Source organism: Saccostrea echinata, unplaced genomic scaffold, assembly GCF_033153115.1.
Source record: "Saccostrea echinata isolate AGI-Se365-2 ecotype Australia unplaced genomic scaffold, CSIRO_AGI_Sech_v1 ptg000025l, whole genome shotgun sequence".
Classification (NCBI taxonomy): domain Eukaryota; kingdom Metazoa; phylum Mollusca; class Bivalvia; order Ostreida; family Ostreidae; genus Saccostrea; species Saccostrea echinata.
The window spans coordinates 17,531,557-17,544,739 of record NW_026889774.1 but is presented as its reverse complement, the minus strand read 5'-3'; the positions used below and the strand labels follow the sequence as shown (position 1 = coordinate 17,544,739).

At 33.4% G+C, this 13,183-nt stretch overlaps 1 protein-coding gene and 1 non-coding gene across 4 annotated transcripts in view; one reads left to right on the top strand and one right to left on the bottom strand.

The window, feature by feature from the left end:
- Positions 1–238: 238 nt before the first annotated feature.
- Positions 239–13,183, top strand: part of LOC133192667 (ubiquitin-related modifier 1-like) — a 29,515-nt gene continuing 16,570 nt past the window's right edge. For 2 of the 3 annotated variants that reach the window (XM_061328659.1, XM_061328658.1), the window contains exon 1: positions 239–327. In XM_061328659.1, the coding sequence (XP_061184643.1) occupies positions 299–327 (29 nt within the window). In that variant the 5' untranslated portion in view covers positions 239–298. Of the gene's footprint in view, positions 328–454; positions 520–13,183 lie in introns of all 3 variants that reach the window. The other variant, XM_061328660.1, reaches the window with a different exon arrangement.
- On the bottom strand, positions 4,933–5,006 carry Trnat-agu (transfer RNA threonine (anticodon AGU)). The gene has a single exon. It is a non-coding gene; the product is annotated as a tRNA-Thr (tRNA).

Genomic DNA, 13,183 nt, shown 5'->3' with positions numbered 1-13,183 from the left:
GACTGCGGATACTATTACCGTGGAATTAAAACCAGTAGAACACCGCTTTGATTTGAACAATCGGAATACCTCGCCCTTTTCCCTCGCACGCAAGAAAAAAAATCTTTTTTCTAGCGTGCGACGGAAAAGGGCGAGGTGATCCGATTGTGATTTGAAGCGACTAAAATCCTCAGGCATGCGCAGAGGCCAGTGATTTGAGTCGCTCTTTTCCCTACCATATCAGTATATATATTCTATTAAGAGCGACAGAAATCACGGTTACACCGGGGACCAGTTTACTGAAGTTTCATTTTCTGGGATGAAATTACCAGTTACCGTAGAATTCAGGTACATAATATCACACATACATACATACATACATATATATATATATATATATATATATATATATATATATATATATATATATATATATATATATACATGTGATATGTATAAATACATATCATTGCAGTGGCCGCTTGGCGGATCCAGAAAGGGACTACGGGGGTTGCATCATCTTTGATATTGATTTACAGTGTAGGTGTGATAAAGTTGTGTGAATATAAAGCAATTTTTAGTTTGTAGAAACTGTAAACAGTAGCCAAATTTTGTTAATGTTCATACATTCATACATAGCTTTTGCTGTACTGTGAGAGTTAATGTTACAACTTGGCATATATAAATGGTGCCTGTTTTGGAGGGTAACAGTTGAAATTGACACCCTGAGGAAAACCATTGTCAACCAACTGTTACCCTCCAAAACAGGCACCATTTATTTTATTATACTGAATGTCTAATTGGTTTAGGATTTGTCGATCATTGTTAAGTTCACATTTAGAAGGATTTCAAACTCCTTGCTTCTGTTTTTCTCAATAAGAAAGCTTCGAAAAAGATTTACCGACCACTTTATTGTTTGTTTGATATTCAAAGAGTTCTTAATCAAAAGTTTCATTATTTCTGCACTCGCAAGCATTTTTTGTCTGTTCGTTGTTTTCATTTAAGCCAAATAGGACGTAAGTTTGATTGACGTCAAGTTTATTCTGCTTCTTTCAAATGCACAACTGACATTTTGAGAATTCTATGGTGAACCTTACGCACATGATTTACACGCATGTGACATTTTGTTCTATTATACCTCTACTCTTATTACTCTGTATAAAATTAATACCATGAAACTGTCTTTTTCCCTGAGAAGATACTATTTCCCCCATCTGAGGACTACTCCCTGAAAAATCAAAGCTACTCCCTGGGACTACTCCCTCATGAATATTTATTATTAATTTTAACCAATTAAAATGAACAGTGGGCGGAGCGTTCAAAGAATCTCGAGTCCATGACGTTATGTTATTATTTAGCAATGTAACTATGACATCAAACATTTCGACATGCGATGTCAAAATCATACTGGAATTTCTGAGCAAAAAGAGGACAATGATAATCCTTCGAAATGTCAGTGAAATTATTATTTTTTTAAGTAATTTTATTTTTTCCGTACTGATGCATTATATATTAAACAAAATTGGAATCACATGCATTTTTGATTACTTATATAAATGCCTTTATAGTTTTAAAAATGTCTAAGTCTCTAATCTCCTTTGTTGTTTCGGTATAATAAAACAGTTATAGAATGGGTACTCGGGAAATATCAAATTTATAGTTCCCCTTGGCAGGAAACTTGTACTATATCCCAATAGATGATTTTCGCCGCCTCAGGAAATAGTTTCCTCCCTCGGGGAACCATAAATTTGATATTTCCCTCATACCCATTTCATAACTGTATACTATTACCCGTTGTCAAGTATGTTGCTAACGCTGAGGGTAACATAATGGATTGTTAAATGTGTCTAAACCAATCAGATTTTAGTATTTAACATGAAAGTATAATAAAATATAAGATGTTGGAATGCTAGCTTGCACTTCATAAACATGTGCGATACAATTGGGTAATCATTTTGTCACTGAACGCTGTAAGTGTAATGATTTGGGCCGTGGATATTGGCCTGGTTAGCTCAGTCGGTAGAGCACCTGACAAGTGATGCAGGGGTCCCGTGTTTGATTCCCGGTCCAGCCATACATTTTCTCCTTTCCTGTTACAAAAGGATTTTTTGAAAAAAAAATTGCTATTGCAAAGTGCATTTTAATATTTTAATTTGTTCATGAAATATCTCTTACTTGGAAAACTTGTGTCAAAGAAGATGGGCGAACAAGGTGAGCGAAATGCCTATAGTCAGGCTGAAAAAAATAATAGTCTTGTATCCTAGCTGCTACTAGCCTGAAAAAAAAATAGGGTAAGTAGGTAGGAATATTGTTTTTATTTTTTTATTTTATTTTTTTCCAACTGTATTTTTTGGATATGAACTAATACAAAACCAAATTAGACATGTCATAGGTCAATATTATCTTTTGAAATTAAATTTCAGTTCTTTTGATGCACAACTCAAGTGGTATTTTATGAAAGTCCATATTTAAATCATAGAATTTCATGAAATACATGTACCACTTGAATATATATTTTTTAAAAAGGTTTGGAACATGAAATTCCTGAATTTCCCGTTTTTTTTTTTTCCAAAACTAAAAAAACTTTAGGGTTGGGTGCAAAAAAATAGGGTCGGTCGGATAGCAGGAAACAAGACTATTATTTTTTTTGGCATCATGATAGTGCAACAAATATAAAGGTGAAAAATTATATCTCAATAATAAAAAAAAAATTCTTCAATATTTCGTCTAATATTAAAGTATACTTTATGTAAAATCTTCACAATTTGCAAAAATCTCACAAAGATTAGAATTATTTATCTATGAAATAGTATACACACACTAAAGAGGGCAGAAATGATCATTTTCTCATAACACAATCTTTCAATACTAGTGGGTCTTCGCTTGGGCCATTTTTTGAAAGTTTATCCTCAAAGTTTGTGTAAAAATATACATATTTTGGTAAACAAAAACATGGAGCTAAGGCCAAAATAAAAAATACCTTTGTTTCCCCTAACGCGTCGCACCCAATAATTGCGCCAACTGAAAATTTTTTTTAATAAGATTATTCAAATATTTTTTTAATTGTTCATCAACTTTATAAAATGCAATTTCATCAAAATCCGTTTTTATCAGAATTTAAAGGCGGCTTTTGTTCTACCCTCATTTGGCACCCACATGTGGTCACAGAGGGTTTGTTCATGTTATAAAACAACGGCGATGTATCAATCTTGTTATATATCTTTATCTTATTAGAATCCTACACTCTTGAAACATTTTGTGAATTAAATATACCATGACTATTGAGTGTTTCGATGGTATTTACAAATGTGTCTACTAAAATTAACGTACATGTACGTATTGAGCATGACAGAGCCTGTCTCATGAGCAGATGAGGGGCCAACCATGTGTATACATATTAATAAATTTCACTGCATTTCATCAGTTTAGATCTATAAAAACAGTTCATGTATGATCCTATTTTATATGGGACTATACAAGTTGTAAATATGTCTTAAAATAATTATTTCATATTGATAAATATAATTCAGACGTCGTTTCTTCATTCATTTTATTTATGGGTTAAAATTCATGAATATGACGTGAGATATATTGCATTTTAGTCATTTTTAGATATGGTTTGGTTGAACTAAATATTGTTTATACATGTACACTCTTTCCAAATTGTGTTGAAATCTTTAAATTTGGCTTATGGTACAGCCTCCTGAGACATCCAGTGCATTTTTCTTTAGTTAGGCCCTTGAAAATAGGTTTTTTTCTTTGTTTTAAAATCCCTTTCAAAATTGTTGAGCCGACAATATTTGAACATATACCTGGTGGAGGGCTCCAAATTTAGACCTTTACTCGGCACTTATGGCCATTGATCATAAAGCATCAGTAAGGGATCTTTTTTGTGCCAACATCTATACTGTGACACTGGACCTACATTTTTGCGGTCTCATTCGACTGACTAGTCTCCAAGTCCTTCACTGGGACCTGTGACTTAGAATGAGCTCCTGAATTACGTCCTGCCTCCGAAACGAAACACTCTAGAATCACTGCGCCACATGAGGCCCTTGACATTATGCCTGTGAAAGCACTTGAAGATTGAAGATTGATAGGTTTACTTGGATGTCCGATGTTTGAGTATTTAGGAATCTTGTCTTTTTTTAAATATTCTATTTCAATACATTTACACTGGCCTGAGATATTTCAGAAGTTCAAATGAATATTATTTATGAATTTATTTATCATACATGTTGCTTTTAAATGTCATTTGTATTTCATTTGATATTTGGTATAAAAATCAGTTTCTTCTGTTCTTTCTCATTTATAAAGATATTATTCAATTTTTAGAATGTATTTTCATAACTGCAGTCAGAAAAAATTTATTTACCTACATGTACCTACCTACCTAACTTGAGATTTTAGGGTTGGATTAGGGGAAATAAAGATATTTTTAATGATGGCCTAAGACCCACTATACCTTAAAAGTACACTTTCAAGACACAACATTCACATCTTTCTGAGAAATAATTGAAGTCCTTTTAGTCAAGGGTCATATCACAAACATGATTGCTGATAAATTTTTCCTCAGAAAAGTCCATCTTTAAAAAATTGGTTGGTTGCCCTCTCCCGACCGACTGGCTAAATATGGCCCGACTCAAAACTTTTTTCTAACCTCCAGTAAGCAATTATTTTTTTTATGCATTATCAAAAATATATTTTGAAAATTCAGCATTGATGTCGACATTTTCAAAGAAAAAAAAAATTTCCACCTACCTACCGACCCAATTTTTTCATCCTGGGTCGGGAGAGGGCAAGCAAACATTACTTTAAAGGTGGCCTTATCATTATTTTGTAAATTTCAATAATAAGGACATAAATACTCTATTTAACATACTGTAGTATGGAAAGGAGGAATGAGTTAATATACATTGAAAATTCATAAATATATATATAATGAAAAACATATGGCTGGACCGGGAATCGAACCCGGGACCCCTGCATTACTAGTCAGGTGCTCTAACCACTGAGCTATCCAGGCCGATGTCCTCAGTCCAGCCTAAATTCCTACAATACTACGCTTACTAATTGAATATGATTTTTATATATCTGAATATATATATATTCATATGGAAACATACTCAGGTAGTGTAGGTTCAGATATGTTCAAATCATGACCCCCAGGGCTATGGTGGTGTCACATGAGCCAACAAAATTTACATAGAAATATATAGGAAAAATCTTTAAAAATCTTCTTCTCAAGAACAGCAAAGCCATGATTGGTGATATTTATATGGAAGCATTCTGAGGTAGTGTCGATTCAAGTTTGTTCAAACCATGACCACTTGGGGTTGGGAGGGGCCACAAATTTTTACGTAGGTATATATATGAAAAATCTTTAAAAATCTTCTTCTCAAGAACAGTAAAGGAATGTTTGAAAGCATTCTCAGGTTCTTTACATTCATGATTTTTCAAATCATGACCTCCAGGCCTAGGGAGAAGCCATAATTGGTGATCAAAGTTTTACATGATAATACATAGGATAAATCGTTAAAATCTTCTTCTCAAAAATAACAAATTCATGATTAGCTATATTAATTCAGAAGCATCCTCAGGCAAGGTATACTCAAATTTGTTCAAGCCATGTCTGCTGGGGGTAGGACGGGGCCACAACAGAAGATCAAACATAAAGAAAAACAAGAGGCCAAAGGGCCTTATCAGTCACCTGAGTATAATGTGACGATTATCCATAGATTAAAACAAAAAAAAGCTGATAAATAAAGCTATGTTTCCCCAAACCAAGAGAAATTAGATAATCAGGGATCAGCAAAACATTAATTTAGTACTCAATAACAAATCTTAAAAGTTTATCTATTTATTTGCCTGTACTTTCCCCCATTTGTCACTATCCTCATGCAGACTAAACAAAACAATACAATACTTCTAGAGCACTATTATTTAACTCATTTCATTCCCCACTGCATTGGCCTCTCTTGCTCTTTAAAGATTATTTATTGTACAAAGATAGGGTATTTTTGTACCATTTTCATTTATGTATTATTTAACACTTTTCCTGACCATTAAAAACTATGAAAGTACTTTTGTATTAAATATTATAAAATTTCTTGCATAATTCTGTTATTCGATTGTCCTTTTAATTTACATTATTTATAGTGATTAACTATTATAGGTGAATAGCAAAGAGTAATAACTTCTTTAAGTAAAAATTAATAAGTTGACCAAAGGGTACAGAATTTCAAAATCTTGTAAAAACACCCCGCTTATTACAACTTTATGTACTCTATTTGCCTCCTAGATGCCCAAGAGCAGAGAATATTTTCAAGGAAATAATCCATTTTCACTATAGATTCAATATAGCCCACCCTAATACCAAACCCAGGGGCCAATATAAACACAATTTTGAAAGAGTTGTCCTTGCTCATCATAACTATATAATTGGTTTATTTGCTAAATACCCAGGGACAGAAAAGTAGATTTCAAAGAAATAATTCACTTTCACTATATAATCAATAGAGCTCCACCCTAGAATGTAACACCAGAACCCCTGACCCAGGGGCCATGAAATTCACAATTATTGAAGAGATGCCTTGCTCATCATAATTATATATTTGTTTTATCTGCTTAATACCTAGGAGCAGAGAAGAAGATTTTCAAAGAAATAATGCACTTTCACTATATAATCAATAGAGCCCCACCCCCTTTCCTGGAGAACCCCTCATCCTGAGGCCACAAATTTCACAATCTTGTAAGAGGCACCATTGATCATTAACCATGCACCTAGTTTATCTGCATTATATACAGGGGGAGAGAAGAAGATTTTTAAAGAATTAATGCATTTTTATTATATGATTAATAGAGCCCCATCCTAAAACCAGAACCCTTGACCCAGGGGCCATGAAATTCACAATTCTAAAAGAGGCACCCTTGCTCATCGTAACTAGGATCAGAGAAGATTTTTGAAGAAATAATGCACTTTCATTATATAATCAATAGAGCCCCCCCCCCCTCCTCACCACTGAACCCCTCACCCTGGGGCCAGAAATTTCACAATTTTGGAAGAGGCGCACTTGCTCATCTTTACTATATACTTGGTTTATCTGCTAAATACCTAGGAGCAGAGAAGATTTGCAAAGAAATAATGCACTTTCACAATATAATCAATAGAGCCCCCTCCCTCCCACAGAACCGCTCACCCTGGGGCCAGAAATTTTACAATTTTGGAAGAGGCACCCTTGATCATCATAACCATGCACCTTATTTACTTCTTTATAAACAGGGGAAGATAAGAAGATTTTTAAAGAATTTATGCATTTTTACTATATGAATAATAGAGCCTGCCCTGACATCAGAATCCCTGTCCCAGGGGCCATGAAAATCACAATTTTGGAAGAGACACCCTTGATCATCAAAACCATGCATCTAGTTTATCTCCTTTATATACAGGGGGAGAGAAGAAGATTTTCAAAGAATTAATGCATTTTCACAACATAATCATTAGAGCACTGCCCTAACACTAGAACCCCTCCCCCAGGGGCCATGAAATTCAAATTTCAGAAGAGGCCTCTCTTCTCATCATAACTATGTACTTAGTTCATTGGCTTAATACCCAGGAGCAGAGAAGATTTTCAAAGAATTAATGCATTTTCACTATATCATCATTAGAGTCCGCCCTAACACCAGAACCCATGACCCAGGGGCCATGAAATTCACAATTCTGGAAGAGGCCCCCCTCCTCCTCATAACTATTTACTTTGTTCATCGGCTTAAAACCCTAGAGCACAGGAGAAGATTTTCAAAGAATTATTGCATTTTCACTATACAGTGGCTCCCGTTTTATCCAATAGTCAAGTTGTCAGTCTAATTTTATCAGGATAGCCGATTATTAGAATAGCCGATTGCTCCATACCGAGTCCAAAGATAGATGTATAGAGCTACATGTATTGATAATACATTGTAGCAAATTTCAAACTTGCACTTTTGTTTTTGTTTGATTAGTTTACGTAGTGAATTTCCTAAAATAGATTATTTCACTTACTTGTGAATTTAATATGATATCATTTTTTCAAATAAATTGATGTATAAAATATATTCATTGAATATTGCCATCTTTATTCAGCACATGTTTACATTCCTTCTTCGATGGTCGCCATTTTGGAAATGGAAGTAGACTAAATGCTTGACTAATGACTAATGACCGTAAACCTTTTTTCCCTGGAAAGATTGTAAATTAAAAATAAACAAAAATATTAAATAAATTAACTATTTCATTTTTATTTGTTTCTTTAATAAGGTAAATATTTTATACTGTTCGTGATAATTCTCTGGTCAATGAGTTTACCAGTCTTGTACTTGTCTGCCATGTGGAGAAAGATGATATGGATTTTGCACGTTTATTAACGATTGAATAGGCTTATTTCATTATCCAAACAAATTGTCATACACAAGCTCATCAGTTCAATAATTAAAATTTCAAGCCGAAAAAAATTGCAAATAATTGTCATAATTAACAAGTACATCATTGATTAAGATTAAAAACCCAAGCTGATCACCACAACTGTAAACAAATGATATCTATCTACTATGCCCACTATTAACACAGTTAAGGTGTCTGTGTGCGTCCAGCCGTAACTAATCCCCTCATTGTGTACTCAAGCCAGTCAATGTAAGAGCCCATACCAAAAAAGTACAGATTAGACATGCCTTGACTTATTTGCTGATGATGCTGAAACATTTCAGACAGTGATGCTTCTGCCTATCTTGGGTAAAAATAGGTACCAAAAAAGCATGCCTAAGGTATGCAAGTTAAGAACCACTTGTTCAAGTATAGGTAGCAAATTGGTACAAAATAGGCATACCTAAAGTATACCTTTATTTATTAATAGGCACGCTTTAGGTATGAAAAATGCACAATATTGGCACACGATCAGATAGGAACCTTCTAGGCATACCTAAAATGTGCCTATAAATATACCTAAAAGGTACCTTCAAGAATGTGCCAAAAGTATACCTAAAGTATGCCTACAGTTTAGGTACCAAAAAAGCACAATATTGGTACACATCTCAAACATTCAAGAATGTGCCTAAAGTATGCCTACAGTTTAGGTACCAAAAAAGCACAATATTGACACACACCTCAAACATTCAGATGAGTACCTTTTAGGTATACCTAAAATGTACCTACAAGTCTACCTGAAGTATGCCTACCAATTTGGTACTCAAGAGTCTGTGCCAAAAGTATACTTAAGGTATGCCTATAATGTACCTATCAAATAGGCATGTTTGAGGCAGGCCTATGTAAAAGAAAAATACCTAACAATAATAATTATGGAAAAAATAAAAATTTATTGCATGATAGTACATGAAAATATATGAAAAACACTTCCTTAAAAAGTCATCTCTATAAATACAGTCTATACCTAACATATCCCACATATTTAATTAATCAAATCCCTAACATTTAATTAATTTAGATTAATATGGTTAATGATATCAAAATAATGATATTTTAAACTTTCTTAATAAGAAAAAATAAAAGAAATAAAGACATACCTTTTTAGGCATATACATAAGTTAATTTAAATACACAAAGTCATGGTAAGGAAAGTTATCATTTCATGTCAATTTTTTCTGCTTGAACTGTTCACTTGTAATTCATGTAATCTTTATTATCTTTATAGAGTTCCTGTCCATCACAGAATTTTCTACCAGCACACCTTGTTAGTCTTCATTGCTTTACAGTTGAAGTCTTTATCTGGACTCTTTAAAAACACTGATCCTCCATTTGAATATGCTACGCAATATCTGCTTTCAGTTTCATGTCATTTTCTTTCAATTCTGAAAAAGTTCAATTATTATTATGTTGCTCTTCACCAGTCTTCACTTACTTAGTTAAATTTTATGCTGAAATGTTTTTAAGCATTTTTAGTAGATGAAATCCCTATAGTTTGCATTGGAGTTTGATGAGCAGTGCCTTGTTATATTCTTATACATTTACTCATTTTTTACAAAAATCAGATTAGATTATATACTTACTGATAAAGTTATAGTTTTAATGCATTTTTTTCATCACAGCTTGGAATATAAATGACCACAGGAGACAAGTATTCTGTTGAAAAAAGGATATGGTTGTTCATGAAATTATCTGGCATTAATATTGACAAACACACATGCACACACTATCTTTAAATTATTGAAACATTACACTCTGAAATAAATGATGTGTCTCATAACACCCCCCCCCCCCCCCCCCCCCCCCCCCCCGGTATGGAACATGTGGAGAGCTTGGGGATTATATGATCAGAAATTTATGCACAACTTATTTAAATATAAATTTATTATGTTTTATTATGCTGGATAAAGGCTGTAAATTTTGCTTGATTCATTAAAGAAATTTGACCCCGCCCCCTTTTTTTTTTTACAACAAAGATCTTTATCTTATATTTCAAATAATATTATCTAAGACAGTTCATTTGGATTTCATTTGTTATTATCATCATGCTCATGCAGAGACTACTGTAAGTAACTGTTCCCAGATATTGACACATTTCATATCTTTATATTTTGAGAAAAGACTCTGACACACATTTTTTTGTTGTTACAAAAGTCTTGTGATACATAATGTTAAACAAAGAGATTATGTTTAAGTACATTTACTTCATGTGTAGCACTGCCATCTTGAATCAAAACAAACCAGAAATCTACGATACAAATACCTAGAATTTGCGAAATCTACATTTGATATTCATATTCTAATACATTCTCTAAGTGGATAAATGCATTTTTAAGAAATAATGTATTTTCACTATATATTCAACAGAGTCCCACCCTAGCACCAGGACCCCTGACACTGGGGGCATGAATTTCAAATTTTGGTAGAGGGCTCAATGCTAATTACAATCATGCCAACAGTTTGACTGCTTGATGTCCATTATTAAAGAAGATTTTTAAAGATTGCATTAATTTTAGTGGTTTTGGCCCCACCCCTCAGGCCCCAGGGGGCAAGGACCATGAAATTCACAGTTTTTTCCCCTTTTACCCATAGGTGCTATATGCCAAAATTGGTTGAAATTGGTTGAGCTGTTTCAGAGAAGAAGCTAAAATTGTTCAAATGTTAACAAACATCGCACGACGACGCACAAAAACAGATAGCAATAGGTCACCTGAGTTTACTCAGGTGACCTAAAAATGCACTAAATAATACACATTAGAAATAGAATGACAAGTGAAAATGATTTTTTTTTTTTTACCAGTTAAGATTTTTAAAATTGACTTTTTTTATTAATTAAAAGCAGAGGGAGATAACTCTTACCAAAATTCAAGGTCATAAATTAGGACATCCCACCCTTGCATGCTAATAGTAATAAATGGGAATTATGTCTAAATATATTGAGTATTCAACACCTACACATCTGTTATGTATTCAATTTCATTGAATCTTTTGCTATTAGGATGGAATACCTTAACTTCTTTATTGCTGATTTATCATCCAACTTCTTCAGCTACCTTCTGAATGCTTGACTTTCGCAAAGCTTTGCCTTAAATACCCTTGGGCTAGTCCATTCCAATGGTTGTCAGGTCATTCCACTATCTGAAGTCTTCAACGTGTTTTACTTTAATATCCCTTAACCATAACACCTATATAGTCATATGTAAACCTTGACCCACTGTTGTGTCTCCGCCCTACCCCCAGGGGTCATGATTTGAACTTGAATCTACACTACCTGAGGATACATGTACTTCTGTATTAATATGTCTAATAATGGCTTAGCTGTTCTTGAAAAGGAGATTTTTTAAAGATATTTCCTATATATTCCTACGGTAAACTTTTAACCCTCCCCCCTGTTGTGGCCCTGCCCTACCTTCAGGGGTCATGATTGGAACAAACTTGAATCTACACTATCTGAGGATACTTCTGTATTAATATGTCTAATAATGGCTTTGCTGTTCTTGAGAAGAAGATTTTTAAAGATATCTCCTATATATTCCTATTATATAGTAAACTTTGACCCTCCTGTTGGGCCCTGCAAAATGATTGCGAAATGATTTGTTGAGCCCTTTCATAAATTATTGCCCCTGAAAGTTTTTGATATTTATGAATAATTAAAAATTTTCTAAGTCACAAGTTGTAAAGACTTGGGACCAACTGCATTATATTCTTTGACCTTATACCTTGAAATTAAGGTCAAAGGTCAAGGTCATTTGAACCATCAGAAATTTAACTCTTTTTATATCTCTTTTGTCTTTCAACATATACTACATATTGCTGCACCTAGGGTTGGATACCGTTAAGGATGAAATGGTACGATACCATACCGGTATTTTTGAAACGATACGGTATTTTTAACGATACAGTACTATGCATTGATGAATGAGAATGAGGGTTCATTTTATAACAAATGTGCTTTCACCATTCACTAACCTTTCAATGATATATCTAAAATGAGCTTATAAACTATGTTCCATGCTTTTAAGAGATAACAATAGATATTCCTAATATTCAAATTACAAACATTTCATTTCAACCTTTTAATAATGATCAACAAAACAAATCAATTGAATCCCAAACAAATAATTTGCACAAATTGGCTGACTGCTTCACCCGGTTGCCAGGACCCCTTTTGTTTGGTCGCACAAAATAACGAAACATTAGATAATGGATAGATCACATTTTTTGCGACATTTTGCCTTTTTAATTTACATTTATTATCAGTTTTTATTCGTAAAATTAAAATAAGATTCATGTGAATGTATTGTGATTTTTAAAAAAAAAACATACGTATTGATTTACCTCGAATATTGGCAGTCGAAAGTAAGTATCGTTCGAAGAATCCATTTCATTACATGTAATTAGCCTACCCTTTCAATGAGCGGAGAATTCGATTTTAGCAAGTTAGGAATCGTTTTTTTTTTTCTAAAAATCAAATTGAATGTATTAAAATGTTTTAAAGATGAAGAAGTACCGTTATTAGTACCGGTATTCAATGAAACGGTATTTTACCGGTATTTTTGAAGTAACTATTCGGTACGGTATTGGTACCGTGTACCGGTATCCAACCCTAGCTGCACCTTTAATATGTTCCTTTAAAACTATTTTAAAGATTTCATTCTTGTCCCCTAGGCTTGACCCCTTTAAAAGTTATTGCCCCTTTCACTATAAACCTTGTTATCGCTACTCCTCCAAAACCGTAAACCATAGAGA